The following is a 17,419-nucleotide window of genomic DNA, read 5'->3' as shown; positions in this document are numbered from 1 at the left end:
GCTAGTAGTGATTTAACAAATAACGTGAGTCAACATGAGGAATTATACATGTCCATAAGTCCTAGAAATAGTCCAAAACCAATCTATTGTCCATTACTGCACATGTGTAAGAAATCCAATGATTCCTGCAAGTTTTGAAATCCTGCAATAGTCTCATCATGTATCAGGGAATCCAATGATTCCTGCAGATTTTGAAGTCCTGCAACAGACTTTAAAACAATTTTTCACCTCAATGAATCTAATGATTCTTGCAGATTTTGAAGTCCTGTATCAGTCTTATCATGTCTCAGAGAACGCAATGATTCCTGCTGGATTTGAAATTCTGCAACAATCTTATGAAAAAAAATATTATCTCAGGAAATTCAGTGATTCCTGCTGGTTTTGAAATTCTGTAACAGTCTCATTACCAGCCATGCTCTCAGTGTCAAATGTTTCTTAGGTCTTTTCCTTTGCTTTGAGGTTTTTTTTCTTTTTTCTGGCTTTCTCTGATGGAAAAGGTGAATATGGCTCATTGGCATTCATCTAATTCCTTTTCCATCTGTAGAGATACAAGCAAATCCTCTCCTCCAAGTCTATCTAGTCCCTTCTATTTACCACTTTCCAAATCTCTCCTCATCACCTGGCACTTACACTGGAGCTGCTCACCACTGGACACTGCCCTTCTTCTGGGTTAAAACGTCTATATTCTCTCCAATTGTAATTCCTTTCAGCCATCTGATTGCTTTTTGCCTGATTGATCATATCACAGTCCTGAACTTCTAAAGACTCTCTGGGCATAACCTCAGCTGCCATCATGCCCCACCTGTATTTTTGTTTCAGATTTTGGAGCTGGACCCTGCCTCTCATTTCCCTGAGTCAATCTATATTCTGATACCCAGTGAAATATCGGTTTCATTTTGGACATAAGGTTTTAGGTGTTCTCTAAGTGTGTCTTCTCACTCTATCTCTATACCTACATTGGGCTTTCAAATGTTCAACTTAACCATACTGAAAGCATTGATGAGTTTTTTTGGAACTCCCTTGTCAAGAGGGACCCTGTCTTCCCATGTTCGTCATAGCTTGGGTATAATAAGCATTTGTGCCCACTGTGGCACAACATCTTATGATCTCCTCTAAAGGGGCATCTTTGTGTAGTCCCCATATAATTCTTTTACAAATCTCATTAGTATTTCCTTAGTCAATTGTCTTATCATAATTCTTGTAGCTGCATTTTCTCCAATGGCTCTTGTGACAGCTGTCTACAGACATCCCACAAAATCAGCAAAAGATTCATTGGGACCTTGCTCTATTTTTGAGAAGGCCTCCCCTCCATCTTTTCCTGGGAGGGAGCCCCATGCTTCCATTGCAGCCGCAGCAGCAATTTGCTCATATGCTGCTATGGGGTAATTAATCTGTGATGAAGTGTCTGCATACTGATCTTTACCTTCTAGTAGGTCAAAGGTGATTTGTAGGTTAACTCCAGTTTCCCTATTTCTTTAGGCTTGTATCCTCCATAGTTCCAAAAGCCACAACAAATTTTGTCCAGGTTCTAAACATGTTCTTGCTATAGATTTCCAATCACTAGGGGTTAAGATTTCATAAGCCAAATTCGCTAGTAACATCTTACTATAAGATGATGTAGCCTCATAAAGAGTGCAACCTTTTTTAATCTTTGAATTTTTCAGGTCAAAAGCAGTGTATCTTCTCTTCTCATAACCTGAAGAGTCAAATTCTTCAATCACAGGGTATGCACTTTTTATACATCACCAACAAAATCCAACAGCAAGAGATACAAAGAGAAATTCCATTCAAAATCATTGTCGATAGCATAAAATATTTGGGAATCTATCTATCTACCAAGGGAAAGTCAGGAACTATATGAGCAAAATTACCAAAAAAAACTTTCCACATAAATAAAGTTAGATTTAAATAATTGGAAAAATACTAAGTGCTCTTGGATAGGGCGAGCTAATACAATAAAGCTGACAATACTCCATAAACTAATCTGTTTATTTAGTGCTATACCAATCAGACTCCCAAGAAAATATTTTAATGATCTAGAAAAAATAACAACAAAATTCATAGGGAAAAACAACAGGTTAAGAATCTCAAGGGAATTTTAAAAAATCAAATGAAGGTGGCCTATCTGTACCTGAGCTAAAACAGTATTATAAAGCAGCAGTCACCAAAACCATTTGGTATTGGCTAAGTAATAGATTAGTTGATCAGTGGAACAGGTTAAGTTCACAGGACAAAATAGTCAACTACCGCTATCTAGCATTTGACAAACCCCAAAGATCCTAACTTTTGGGATGAGAATTCATTATTTGACAAAAACTGCTAGAAAAACTGGAAATTAGTATGGCAGAAATTAGGCATGGACCCACACTTAACACTGTATAACAAGATAAGGTCAAAATGGGTCCATGATTTAGGCATAAAGAATGAGATCATAAATAAATTAGAGGAACATAAGATAATTGATCTCTCAGACTTGTGGAGAAGGAAGAAATTTGTGACCAAAGATGAACTAGGGATCATTATTGATCACAAAATAGAAAATGTTGATTATGTCAAATTAAAAAACCTTTGTACAAACAAAACTAATGCAAACAAGATTAGAAGGGAAGCAACACACTGGGAAAACATCTTCCCAGTTAAAGGTTCTGATAAAGGCCTCATTTCCAAAACATAGAGAGAATTGACTCTAATTTATAAGAAATCAAGCCATTCTCCAATTGAGAAATGGTCAAAGGATAGGAACAGACAATTTTCAGATGATGAAATCGAAGCTATTTCCACTTATATGAAAGTGTTCCAAATCACTATTGATCAGAGAAATGCAAATTAAGACAACTCTTGAGATACCCCTACACACCTGTCAGATTGGCTAAGATGACAGGAAAAAATAATGATGAATGTTGGAGGGGATGTGGGAAAACTGGGACACAGATGCATTGTTGGTGGAGTTGTGAACGAATCCAACCATTCTGGAGAGCAATCTGGAATTATGCCCCAAAAAGTTATCAAACTGTGCATACCCTTTGATCCAGCAGTGCTACTACTGGGCTTATACCCCAAAGAGATACTAAAGAAGGGAAAGGGCTCTGTATGTGCCAAAATGTTTGTGGCCCCCTGTTTGTAGTGGCTAGAAACTGGAAAATGAAGGGATGCCCATCATTTGGAGAATGGCTGGGTAAAGTGTGGTATATGAATGTTATGGAATATTATTGTTCTGTAAGAAATGACCAGCAGGATGAATACAGAGAGGCTTGGAGAGACTTACAGGAACTGATGCTAAGTGAAATGAGCAGAACCAGGAGATCATTATATACTTCCACAACGTACATATGTATGAAGATGTATGAGGATGGAAGTGGATTTCTTTGACAAAGAGGAGATCTAACTCAGTTTCAATTGCTCAAGGATGGACTGAAGCAGCTACACCCAAAGAAAGAACACTGGGAAATGAATATAAACTGTTTGCATTTTTGTTGTTCTTCCCGGGTAATTTTTACCTGCTGAATCCAATTCTCGCTTTGCAACAAGGGAACTGTTTGGTTCTGCACACATATATTGTATCTAGGATATACTGTGGCATATTTAACATGTATAGGACTGCTTGCCATCTTGGGGAAGGGGTGGAGGGAGGGAGGAAAAATCGGTACAGAAGTGAGTGCAAGGAATAATGTTATAAAAAATTACCCAGGCATGGGTTCTGTCAATAAAAAGTTATAATTATGAGAAAAAAATGAAATGCTTGGTGATTTGAACTGCATTACTATGTAGAAGACTTTAAGGGAGAGTACCACGAAGTGTCACTCGATGGAGAGGTTAGAATCTGGTTGATAAGAGCCTTAAATGTTTTATCCACGGTACAGAATCACAAAGTTCGAATTTGCTGAAACAGTCACTCTAGAAACAAGTTATTGTTTCTTTCAATTCCTGAATCAAAGCCACTGTTTGAGAATTCTCCTTATCTAGACTAAAGTTATGGTAACTGCAAGGACAGGACTTAAAAGGTTGAATAAGCACAAGATATTACTAAAGTTAGTCACCCACGAACATTGAGCAAATACACATTTGTAAGGGGCAGAAACTCTTGTAAGATTGATTCAGTGCTAAGGCAAGGTGTTAACTCAGTGCAATTGAGATGATTCCCTAGTTTACAGGTACTTAGTATAGATCTATGAGTTGACACCTATTCTACAAGCTTCACACCTCCGATGATGTACTTATAAGAGAGTATATAAGACCTAAGAGATCTATGAGTTGACACCTATTCTACAAGCTTCACACCTCTGATGATGTACTTATAAAAGAGTATATAAGACCTAAGAGATCTGGGAGGGAGCCAGACTCAGAGAAAGACTGAGGACTGGAGGCTGGAGCTCACTCAAGCTCTCGAAGGGAGACTGGAGAACAGACTCGATGACAAAGACCCGCCTGGTGGCTGTCCTATCTACTATTCCTCTGCGTTAAATCCTTGTTTCGAGTATACTTCTTTCAAGCATACTTCTCCAAAGAACCTCTATATCCACTGTCTGCGCCTGGGAGGAGCAGTAACCCGCGCCTGCGAGGAGCAGTCACCGCGCCTGGGATCAGCAGTCACCCGCTCTTGGAGAAGCAGTCACCAGCGCCTGGGACTAGCAGTCACACAAGACCGGTCTTTATTTGTTCCTGAGAGGGCCCTGGGTCTTGCTTCTCCGTGTGTGGCTCTTCTTGACATTGAAGGGACACCTGCTCACCTCTCCCACGCACCGTGTCCCATCCCCTCTGAATGTTGGGGAGAGTGGGTTGCAAAACCGCCATTGCCATGGAGGACGAGATCCTTCGGATAGCCAAGAAGATAGATAAGATGGTGCAGAAGAAGAACGCGGCTGGGGCACTGGACTTACTCAAAGAACTTCAAAACGTTCCCATGACTCTGGAATTATTGCAGTCCACAAAAATTGGAATCTCAGTAAATACCGTTCGCAAGCAGAGCACAGATGAAGAAGTCACCGCATTAGCCGCGTCTCTAGTCAAATGCTGGAAGAAGTTGGTATGTGAGCCCCCCAAGACCCCGATGAAACACAAAAAGGAATCCGCTCCCTCTTGCCAAAGCAGCCCTGAGCCAGGACAAGCAAGTAGCGTCAGCAGCAAAGCGAACCAACGAAAGGAAGAGACAAATGCTTCTGATTCCCTCGTTAACTCTTTCCCCCGGGCACCAAGCACTTCAGATTCCGTCCGAATCAAGTGCCGAGAGATGCTTGCTGCCGCCCTCAGAACAGGAGACGACTACTTTGCTACTGGGGCCGATGTAGAAGAGCTGGGAGCTCAGATTGAGGAAGCTGTGTATCAGGAGCTACGGAACAGGCATATGAAGTACAAAAATAGGGTTCGAAGTAGAATAGCAAATCTCAAGGATGCAAAGAATCCCAATTTAAGGAAAAACGTACTGTGTGGGAACATACCTCCGGATGTCTTTGCCAGAATGACTGCAGAGGAAATGGCTAGTGATGAACTGAAAGAGATGCGTAGAAACGTGACCCAAGAAGCAATTAGACAGCATCAAATGGCTCGGATCGGTGGGAACCCAACTGACCTATTCAAATGTGGCAAGTGTACAAAGAAGAATTGTACCTATAGCCAGATTCCAACCCTAAGTAGTGAGGAACCTATGACAATATATGTTTTCTGCAATGAATGTGGAAATAGATGCAAGTTTGTTTAGAAGAAGAAATTGGGGACATACCTGGACACTTACAAAAGAACATTTTGGAATTAGCTTTAAAAACTAGGTCAAGAATCTGCAAATTACCTGCAAATAACATTTTGTAAAGCAGCACAAATCCTTGGGGGTCAGTTTTTGTTTTTTGTTTTTGTTTTTTCCCTTGAAACCGTTCTTATAGTTAGTCAGTGCAAGATCAGATAGTCAGTTGTATGGCGTATCTTTAAAACTAATTTTTCTTTTTATTTTGATAAGGAAGTCAACAATAAACTTTTATCAATTTCAACTTTTGGTAATTGCTTCTTTTTCTTACAAATGCAAAATGAACTTTAACTTTTTTTTTTAAATCAGAAACACACTCAAAAATCTTTTTTACTTCTCTGTTAATGTGAAAGTGGAATTTGCATTTGTTTCTGCAGTGACAGAATAAAAAATAAAGAATAAAGAAAGAATAAAGTATTTATTCTACTTTATTAAGGGAAATGAACGATTAGTATAATTTTAGGATTATCAAATGTAGTGTGATAATGAAATAATATTTGGACAGCTTATCTGGTTTGTAGATATTATTTTTCAATGAGTATCTCCCTTTGATCATAATGATTGTCAATAAGCCTTAATGATTAGATATCATTTTGCATCTGTGACTAGCTGTGACCAATTGCATTTGTTGTACTCAATTCTAAATGACTTACTCTTAATAGATCTTACTTTGGGGAAATTTACTTTAAATAAATAATTTGTTAAAACTTATCAGTGGTTCTTTTTTCATTTATTTGACATCCAATTTTACAATTTTGCTGATGAACAAGGTCATTCTTTAATGATTGTTTTCAACTACACTTTAGATCAATTCTTCCCCTGAAGGTAGATTGAGAGAAATAATGTTCAACTTCACCAATTACTGTAAATTTCTCTGGATCGGGTTTCTTGGGTTCTCTGGGAGCAGCCTTTATTTCAGTTCAGTAATCACCACAAGAACAGGCAGATGTTCGAGTCCAAATCCTTGATGATCTCCTTCCTGGGGCTGGGCAGCTTTCTGCAGAGGCTTTTAGACCAGCCTTGGTCTGAGTGGGGGAAGTGCAGGAGGCCAGGCCAGCCACCAGGAGCCTGACTGAAAATGAAATGAATTTCTGTCTCTCCTTGGCTCTGAGAGCTTCTAATGCAGCTGTCCTCTGTAACTCTCAGTCCCTGCTTATGTGCTCCATCCTGAGTATACACCGATCATTATATCTCTAGGAAACCATTATTTGTTGTAAGATTAAATCAATCCTACTGAACCTCGCTAAACTAGATAACCATTGTCTCATCGGTTCTACTTAGTACCTTGTAAGCATCCTTGTTTCAAGTTCAGAGTTCTTGCCCATGACATCACCCTCTTTCTTCTGTTTTAGAACATAAGGTGGTCACTCTCCCTGACTTCTCAAGGAGGTAAGAACCCCCAAACGAAGTGATCACACCTTCCATGACTCCTCCAAAAGTGGTGAAAATATCATAAAAGGAGGTGATCATGCCCTCTCTGATTTCTCAGGAAGGGCAATGAAAACACCAAAGAAAAATGGGAAATCAAATCAGATTAGCGGATTTCTGAATGGTCTCACTTGAAACAAGTATACATAAATCTATCAACATGGGAGTTATTACACATAATTACAAAAATTACATAAGCACATAGTAGTGATGTAACAAATAACAGGAATCAACATGAGGAATTCTCCATATCCATAAGTCCTAGAAATAGTCCAACACCAATCTATCGTCCATTACTTCACATGTGTATAGGGATTTCAATGATTCCTGCAAGTTTTGAAATCCTGTCCTAATCTCATGTATCAGGGAATCCAACAATTTCTGCTACTTTTGAAGTTCTGCAACAGTCTTATCAACAATTTTTTTATCTCAGGAAATCCAAGGATTCCTGCTGTTTCTGAAGTTCTGTAAAAGTCTCCTTATCAGCCATGCTCTTTCAGTGTCAGAGGTTTCTTAGGTCTTCTCCTTCGTTTTGAGATTTTTCTCTTTTTTCTGTCTCTCCAAGTGCTATTGGCACCCATGTGATTCCTTCTCCATGTGTAGAAATACGGGCAAACCCTTTCTGCCAAGCAGTTAATCTATCTAGTCCCTTCTATTGATCACTTTCTAAATCTCTCCTCATTATCTGGAAATAACATTGTAGCTGCTTGCACTGGACTCTGCCCTTCTGTTGGTTTAAAAAGGCCTATATTCTCTCTTCAATTGTAATCACTTTCTCCCATCTGATTGCTTTTTGGTTGATTGATCATGCTTTCTTCCATCTGATTGCTTTTTGGTTGATTGATCACATAATCCCTTTCTCCCATCTGATTGCTTCTTTGCTGATCGATCATATCAGAGTCCTGAACTTCTAAAGACTCTCTGGGTATAACCTTGGCTACCATCATGCCCCACCAATTTTTTGTTTGAGGTCTTGGAGTTGCACCTTGCCTTTCATTTCCCTGGGTCAATCTACATTCTGAGGCCCACTGGAACCCTTGGTTACATTTTGGACATAGTGTTTGTGTCTTATTCTTTCACCATGTCCTCTCCTTCTACATTGAGCTTGAGATGCCCTATTTATCTACACTGAAAGCACTGATGAGTTTCTCTGGAATTCTCTAGTCAAGAGGGACCTTGTCTTTCCATATTTTGCTTCATAGCCTGGGTAGAATAAGCATTTGTGCCCACTGTGGCACAGTGTCTTATGGTCTCCTCTAAAGAAGCATCCTTATGTAGTCCCCATATAATTCTTTTACAAACCCCATTAGCATTTTCCTTAGCCTGTTGTCTTATCATAATTTTTGTAGCTGCATTTTCTCCAATAGTTCTTGTGACTGTTGTGCAGAAATGCCCACAAATCAGCAAAGTTTTCGTTGGGACCTTGCTCTATTTTTGTGAAGGCTTCCCCACCATCTTTTCCTGGGAGGGAGCCCCATGCTTCCATTGCAGCAGCAGCAGCAATTTACTCATATGCTGCTATGGGATAATTAATCTGTGCTAAAGTGTCTGCATACTGATCTTTACCTTATAGTTGATCAAAGGTGATTTGTATATTAACTCCAGTTTGCTTATTGTGTTGGGTTTGTATCCTGCATAATTCAATATACTATACTCTGAAAGTCACAACAAGTTTTGTCCAGGTTCTAAACATGTTCTTGCTATAGCTTTCCAATCATTAGGGGTTAAGATTTCATAAGCCAAATTCTTTAGTACCATCTTAACATAAGATGATGTAGCCCCATAAAGAATGCAACCCTTTTTTAAATCTTTGATTTTTCCAGATCAAAAGGAGTGCATCTTCTCCTTTGTTGACCTGAAGAGTCAAGCTCTTCAATATCAAGGTATGCATTTATTTGTAAATCAGATATATCCTGTCCTTTTTTAGCTTTAAGTAGTGCTTTTTGTAATCTTGTAACTGTAATCTTGCCTGCTTCATAGGTGGTGTGATTGTGTCACTGCTCCTTCCTGCCCCTTCCCCTCCTCCTTCTCCCTCCATCCATAAAAGGTTCATTGAGGGAGGTAGGTAAGGGGTTGGGGAATATCCTAATGACTCCTGCTGTGAAGCACTACACTCCTTAATTTTATCAGAATTAGATGTAACTCCTTTCTTGTCTAATTCTTCATCCTTTTCACCTAGTTTGTCTGGATCCTCCTCCTCCTGCTCTTTCTTCTTTTAATACTTATATAATTTCTTAAAGCCAGTTGTATGAAGTTATATGTATAAAGTGTTTCTTTAGAAATTGAATCAGGTCTATTATCATTATAGTATTTACACAGTTAGTTGCTCTCCTACTAATTTCCACTACTCTGGATCTAATTCTTTTTCCTTAGAGAACCAAGGAGATGCGTACTGTACTGTTTCTAAAAGTTCAATGATCTGCTCCCAAGTTACAATCAAACCTTGATTTTTTATAAGTTTTATCATGCTTTTGACACATTTTCCTTGAATTGGAAAAGAAGGCTCCTTTCTAAACATCTGTCCCATTTCAGCTGAAGCACTAGTTTAGCCCTTTACAATGTTTCCTTCTTGTACTCACCCTAATTTCTGGGTCACAGATGAAAATGTAATGTTCTCTGATTTGGTTTTCCTGGGGGTCTCTGGAAACAGCCTTCTCTTCAGTTCAGAGTAATCACCACAAGAATAGTCAGGGGTTAAATTTCAAATCCTTTATTGTCTCCTTGCCTGGAGCTGGGCAACTTTCTGAAGAACCTTTCAGACTGGCCTTGGTCTCAGTGGGGGAAGTATAGAAGGCCAACCACCATGAGCCTGAAGGTGAACTGAATTTTTGTCTCCTTGGCTCCGAGAGCTTCTAGTGAGCTTGTCCTCTGTGGTTCTCAGTCTCTGCTTATATGCTCCACACTGTGTATAAGCCAATAGTTATATCTTTAGGAAACCATCATTTGTTGTAAGTTTAAATCAATCATACTGAACCATGCTAAACTAGATAACCATTGCCTCTTCAATTCCACTAAGTACCTTGTAAGCATCCTTTTTTCAAGTTCAGAGTTATAGCCCATAACATCTCTCACCTATTTCCTTAATTGGACCCTATTTACCTCTCTGTCAGGATTTTGCTGCTATATCTTTACTTCTCTGTCAGGACCCTGCCACTAAGAAAGTCAGCCTGCAAAAACTGACTTCTCAGTTCTAATAATACCCTTCTTTTGCCAGTTTAACTTTTCCAGTCCATAAATTTATTTATGAAAGACCTGTGCCAACCAGAAGGGGTTCCTACAACTGCCTGTCCTGCATTAAACCTCATCAGTTCTACCCAAAACAGAAACAACAGCTATTTACATTCACTCTGAATTCATCAGAGCACAAACAATTACTAATTGAGGCTTAGCCTGGGATTTAGTGTTACTAAATCTATAAGATGCAGAGGGATTTGGATTTAAGGCACTGTCCTTATGAAGGAAATCTAGTTGGGAAATCCCAAGAAACCTTGGGAAATTTCATTGACCAAAAAAATTACCTTATTTTTGGTACAGAATATGATAGAAAGAAAAAGAGAAACAAATAAGCATGTAATGACTATTTCACACATTATTTGCTTTAAAAGCATAACAAATGCAGCATGTTATTTTAAAAAGACATTCCACTGACCTTCAGGGTACCCTTAAAACCTTTCAATTAGGATGCTTCATTTCAAGGGATTAGAACTATCTGAGGGAATTAGAATTGGAAAAAGAAATCTCCGAATCATATCTTATATATATTCATAAGCAGTGCTGTCAAAGATCTTAGGCTAATAGAATTTTCTTATTTTGAAATCTTGAATATGTCTCATTTGGCTCCTGTAAACTGAACACTTCCAGGCTGCTGAAGTGGAGAATTAAGGGTTGAAATTCCCTAACAGCAATGGGATCCCTTTGGCCAGTGGCAGGTTTTGCAAAAGAATTCGTAAACCCCAATAAATATAGGCACAAGGTTTGTGGGAAAAAATTGTTTATTTATACTAGGAAAACCTTATGCTAAGAAAACAACTTTTTCAGCAGGCAAATTCCTCATAGGAATTAACAAAGATGGGTTTACACTGAGAATAAAATATCCATCAGTGGGCTAAATCCAGAAGGATGTTTAGCACAGTTTGTGGGTTCTGTCATCTTTTATTTCCCTTCTGAGGTCTGGGGCTTCTTTGATCTTTGGTCCTGGGGCCAATTGGCAGATGAATATGAGAGACTGGTTTTCAATTCAATTCAATTCAATTCAATTCAAAATTGAATGAGATTACTTAACTTGGGAGTTTCTGTAAAGTATGGACTAGCTCCCTGGAGGGCTTCAGGGTCAGCCAGAGTCAGGATGAATTAAAGTCCTTAGTTTTTAGGGGGAGAAGTGAAGGGTGTTGGCAAGCTGCCTGGATTCTGGAGATATAAAATTTACCCTTAAAAACTGTTTGGCTACATCCCATGAGTTTTGCTATTTTATATCATTATTGTCATTCTCTTTGATAAAGTCACTGATTGTTTCTCTGTTTTGTTGTTTAACTCATTTGTTTTTTAGGATTAAATTATTTAGTTTCCATTTAATTTTAAGTCTATCTTTCAGGAGCCCTTTATTACATATAGTTTTTATTGAAACATGATCTGAAAAGAAAACATTTCATATAGCTACCTTTCTGCACTTCATTGTCAGATTTTTATGCCCTAAAATACATTCAATTTTTTTGGATGTGACGTGTACTGCAGAAAAAAATGTATATTTCTTTCTGTTCTCATTCAGTTTTCTTCAAAGGTCTCTCCTATTTAACTCTCCTAAAATTATATTTGCAGCCTTAACTTCTTTCTCATTTATTTGGTGGTTAAATTTTTCTAGTTCTGAGAGAAGGAGGGTGAGGTTTCCCACTAGAATAGTTTTATTGACTATTTTTTCTTGTGGGATGCTGTCAAAGCAGTTCTTGGGGGAAGATTTTATATCTCTAAATATTCATGCAACTAAGAAAGCTAGAAAAAGAACAAATTAAAAATATACAATTAAATACCAAATTAGAAATTTTGAAATTCAAAAGAAAGATTAATAAAATAGAGACTAAGAGAAATAATGAACTAATATACAACATTAAGACTTTTGACATTGTCATTTGGTCTACTGCTGTAACCTAAAGATAGTTTTACTGTATACCCCACTGAAAACTTAGAATTTCTGAGCCTTTCATTTAGCCAATGTCTGAAATTAGTTTTATGTTTTCCCTCCACTTAAAGTTTCAATGCTTCAAGGGAATGAACTACTTCCTTTTTGGAACATACTCATTTATTTTTAATTTACAGAATAAAACAAGAATTTCCATAACACAGTAGAATTTTTCAAAGATTATTGCACGAGACTACAAATCTATTATGTTAAACTTGTTATTCCATTTTATTATATAATAAAGTCATAATGATGACTTCTTTTTTCTTCCCTCTAATGCAAGCAAAGGCTATTATTAGACACGTGTGTGTGTGTGTGTGTGTGTGTGTGTGTGTGTGTAAAGCTATTCAATATATACTTCGATTTTTCTATATTTTTCTGTGTGCATTCCTTCACATAACATTTGTAGTTAATTTGGGTATTTGTCATTGTTCAAATAATTTAGCCACTCAAAGTTGTTCTTAAAACAGAAATGTTATTACTATATATAGTATTCCCCTGATAATGCTCATTTTACTCTTCATTGTTTAATATAAATCTGTTTTTTTCCTCAAAGCAATGTCTCATCATTTCTTATGGCACAGAAACATTTCATCTAAATCAAATACCACAAATTTTCAACCATTCCTCAATTGACAGCTGCACCCCCAAAAATTCCAAATATTTGCCCTCACAAAGAGCAATGCTGTTACTACTTATCTTTGGAAATAGAGATGGAAAAATAGAGATTAGAAATGGAATCAATAGACTAAAAGCCATAGGTAATTTAGTAACTCATTGGGCACAATTCCAGATGGCTCTCCAAAATTGTTAGATCAGTTCACAATTCCAACAGTGAATTTATTTTTTCAATTTCTCCACATCATGAAAGAAGTGCACATGTTTAAACATATATTGGATTACTTGCTGCCTGGAGGAAACAGTGAGGGAAAGACTGGAACACAAGAATTTGCAAGGATGAATGGTGAAAACTATGAGAATAATAAGGAATTTTTTTTGAAAAATAATTTCTATATCCACTCCAACATTTATAACTCTCTGCTTCTATCATCTTAGCCAATTTGGTAGGTGTAAAATGGTATGTCAAAATCATTTACTTTGTATCTCTCTGAACAATAGTTAATTGAAGCATTTTCAGATAACCATAAATTGCCTTGATATCTTCAGTGAAACACTTCCTGTTTTTATCTTTTGACCATTTATCATCTGGGGAAAGACTTCTATACATATAAATTTGAAAAAAAAATCTCTATATATTTGAGACATGAGACCTTTTTCTGAATAACTTGTAGAGGGCTGGAACTATGCACTGAGATCGGGACTGCCAAGTGCTTGAGGATAACTTCTGACTGGATCATACTCTATGGGCATATGCTTGGAAAATGGTGCTTTCCACTATCCGTACTGGTTCAATGATTGGTGTATAGAGGATTGTAGGAGGGACTAGGGGATGGAGTAAAGCTAGCCAGGGACTACACTCTGGGTGATAGATGAGAGGGAAGGCAGTCTCCAAGATTCTGCTTCCATCCTATTCAATCCTGAGTCTAAGACCAAGAATAAAGAAGGACTTTTGCTTATCCTGACTCCAGCTGATTCTGGGGTATCCTGGGTGCAAGCACAGTTATTACAGTAACTGTTATAAATTTTTTCTCCAAATATGTATAGAAGAATTTCATATGATTAACATATATCTAATTATTGTCTAGGAGAAGAAGTGAGGGGAAGGGGGGGAAATTGGATCAAAAGGCTTTGTAAGAGTGAATGTTAAAAATTTTCTATGCATATGTTCTGAAAATAAAACTCTTTAATAAAAAATAAAAATTTCCTCCAATTTTCTGTTTTCCTTCTAATCTTGATTATAATTTCTCTTTGTACAAAATTGCATTTCATTCTGCTCTCTACATCTTGTAATTCACAAATCATTTGCCTGTCCAAAAGTCTTGTAAGAAATATAGCTCATGTTCTTCAGATTTTTTTTTACTACCTCCCTTTTCTAGGTATCAAAACAATTTTAACTCTAACTTAGTAATTAGTGAAACAATTAGGCAGTATTCAATTTCTGCCTTAGTACTTTTTATATTGTTAACATTTTTATCAAATAAGGAATACTTATTTTCAAAACTTAAATTTTTACACATGCCATGTATGTTACTATATTTATTTCCTGCTGCAAATTGTATGTGAACTCTATTACATTATTTTATTTTTCTATTTTTTAACCAAAACACTGTTTTAATAATTGCTGCTTTGTCATACAGTTTAAGATCTAGTACAACTAAAACTTCTTGTTTTACATTTTTTGCATTATTTCCTTTGATATACTTTATTTTTTGTTCTTCTGAATTATTATTCTAATTCAGTAAAAAAATTAATAATCTAATTAGGTGGCATTGAATATATAGGTAAACAAAGGTTAAATTGTGCATTTATCATTTCTCCTTTTGTTCTATTTCTCTCCTCAGTTTGGATCAGTGTTTGGATCACTGTAAGAAATATTTTGAGCAAGTTAGAAATTTTTAAGAAATATTTCTTAAGCAATTTCTTAAAGAAATTAATGTTTTTCACTCACTCAGTCACTACTGACATTTCATTTTTTTCTATATTAACATTTTTTCATTTGTATTTTTCTTCTTTTCCAAAAAATCTAATATTGTCTAAAATACTGTGTTGTTTACCTTTTATTTTTTATCTGATTCAACAACTTATTATCTTAACATCTATCTTTATTTATTTTTAGACTTTTAATTATTTTATTGCTCTTTTGACCATTTTGAGATTTCCCCATTTGTTATTTCACTTCCAGTCTCGAATCAAGATTACCATTAAACTGTGAGAGACATTAAGGTGCACATATTGTAGGTTGTATTTGATCCATGTGGGTACAGGAAGCTATTACAGCTTTCTGAGTAGGACAAGTGACATGCTTAGGCAAACTTCTTACTTAAAGTAATTTGACAAGTGTATGAAGAGTGGCAAGTACATTCTTAAAGATGGTATTACTGAGTCCTAAAAACTAATTAGGAGAGAATTAAAATATGTCTATTGAATGGACAGTTAAAAAGAAAAATATGTTTCCACATACAAAGAACAAAGTAAAGATTCTATCTAACTCTAAATCTCTATTCCATGAAGCTTGCCATAAATACTTATAATAATAACTTCAAAATGAAACTATACTTTTAAAATTTATTCTAATTTTAATTTTTTAAATAAAACAAGCATTTCCATAGCATAGTCTATTAAAAGGTGATCACACATGAAACTATAAATCATACTTGTTATTTCTTTAAATATTTAATAAATTTATCAAGTAAATTCTTTCTTTCTTATCTTTTTGCTTCCTCCTCCCTTTCTAGAGATGGCTACCATTATACATAATTAGATATGCATGCAAGTCTTTTCGTGTTTTTCTAAGATTATTGAGCTAAGATTTCTTATAGCACTGTATATTATGTTCCACCACAATCACATACCAAAACTTCATGTCACTTTAAAAAAGGAGGAAATACTATTAATCTGTAGGCATACCCCTAGTATCCTTAAGTTGAGATGAAATCTTCCTGGTCTAAGGGAACAGTTTTTTGTGTGAATTTGACTTGGGAGGGAAAAAAAAATCCTCTGAGCCACATGTGTTATACATTTCTCATTAATATATCATAAGCAGAGTTGCCAAATGCCACCTAAAAGCTAAAAGAATTATATTATTTGAAATTTGTGAATATGTCTCATTAAGCAATTTATACTGAAATGTATAATATCTAGGTGAATTCCAGTGACTTTTTTTTTCATTTAGACCAGTACTTTATCTTTACCTATCTATAGAGAGACAAATAGACAGACAGAGGCAGAGACTGAAAGAGAGAAATTTATATGGGATTTTAAATGTATAAATGAAGTAAGATCAGTAACATCAGGAAAGAATTAGAATTTGTGCCTTTTTATTTAAAAAAAAGCTTTCTCTTCATTACTAATCTTATAGCTTCTTGTATCTGCTTATTCCTTAGACTGTATAAAATAGGGTTCAGAAAGGGAGGAATTATGGAATAAAATACTGAAACGATTATATCTTTAATGGACCCAGAATATGAAGGTGGTTGTAGGTGCATGTAAGAGGTAGAAATAAGAAACAAAGAAACTACAATGATGTGAGGGATGCAAGTAGAGAAGGCTTTTTTTTGGTCTTCTTTCACTGGAAATCTGAGCACAGTGGAGAATATTCTAATATATGATACAATAATGAAAGCAAAGCAGCCAATTCCAAGCACCAGAGCAGAGGCAAGTAAAGATACCAAATTGAAGAATATCTCTGAACAAGAGATTTTGAGTAGAGAGGGAATGTCACAGAAGAACTGGTGGATCACATTGGATTGACAAAATGACAATTGAAATGTCAAACCAGTATGGAGACCTGCGTACAAAAGACCAGTGAATAAGCAGGTTAAGGTCATCTGCATGCAGGCACGAGGGTTCATGATCACTGGATAAAGAAGTGGATGGCAGATGGCAACATAGCGATCACGGGCCATGACAGTGAGCAAAGTGTACTCAACATAGGCCATCCAGACTAGCAGAAATATCTGAGTTGCACATCCAGTAACTGAAATAATCCTGTTGTTCACCAGGGCATTAATGGATGCTGGGGGAACAGTTATTGATATGAAACAGGCATCCACAATGGACAGATTCCTAATGAAAAAGTACATAGGGGTGTGGAGTCTTCTGTCCATGGTGGTGATGATGACAATGAAAAGATTTCCCATCAGGCCTGCTAAGTAAATGAGAAAGAAAAGCAAAGAATATAAGATCTGTAGCTCTCTGATGTCAGAAAACTCCATAAGGAGAAATTCAGTTATTGAGTTGTTCAAGTTAGACATTTTTGACTCTTTTATCCACTGAGTGACCTAAAGAGGCAAAGAGAAGTCAAACAGTTCATCAATCAACAAGTAATTATGGCAAAATATTTGCAAAGGCTAGAAGAAATTATTCCATTTTTATCCTTACCACATACGACCTGAACAGACAGCATGGCCCCTGCTATGAACTAATCAGGTCCCCTTTGAAGGAAAATTACTAAAATTTGATAA

At 36.5% G+C, this 17,419-nt stretch overlaps 2 protein-coding genes across 2 annotated transcripts; one reads left to right on the top strand and one right to left on the bottom strand.

Annotated features, from left to right (window-relative positions):
* The first annotated feature begins 4,795 nt into the window (after positions 1-4,795).
* On the top strand, positions 4,796-5,695 carry LOC127557598 (transcription elongation factor A protein 1-like). Its single transcript, XM_051990906.1, has one exon. It carries the CDS (start codon positions 4,796-4,798, stop codon positions 5,693-5,695), a length of 900 nt encoding a protein of 299 aa, XP_051846866.1.
* Positions 5,696-16,273: 10,578 nt separating this feature from the next.
* Positions 16,274-17,209, bottom strand: LOC127557597 (olfactory receptor 14C36-like). The gene has a single exon (XM_051990905.1). It carries the CDS (start codon positions 17,207-17,209, stop codon positions 16,274-16,276), a length of 936 nt encoding a protein of 311 aa, XP_051846865.1.
* Between the last annotated feature and the right edge of the window lie 210 nt (positions 17,210-17,419).

Source organism: Antechinus flavipes, chromosome 3 (assembly GCF_016432865.1).
Source record: "Antechinus flavipes isolate AdamAnt ecotype Samford, QLD, Australia chromosome 3, AdamAnt_v2, whole genome shotgun sequence".
Classification (NCBI taxonomy): Eukaryota; Metazoa; Chordata; class Mammalia; order Dasyuromorphia; family Dasyuridae; genus Antechinus; species Antechinus flavipes.
Note: the sequence above shows the minus strand (reverse complement) of the source record. Positions and strands in the feature narration are given on the sequence as shown.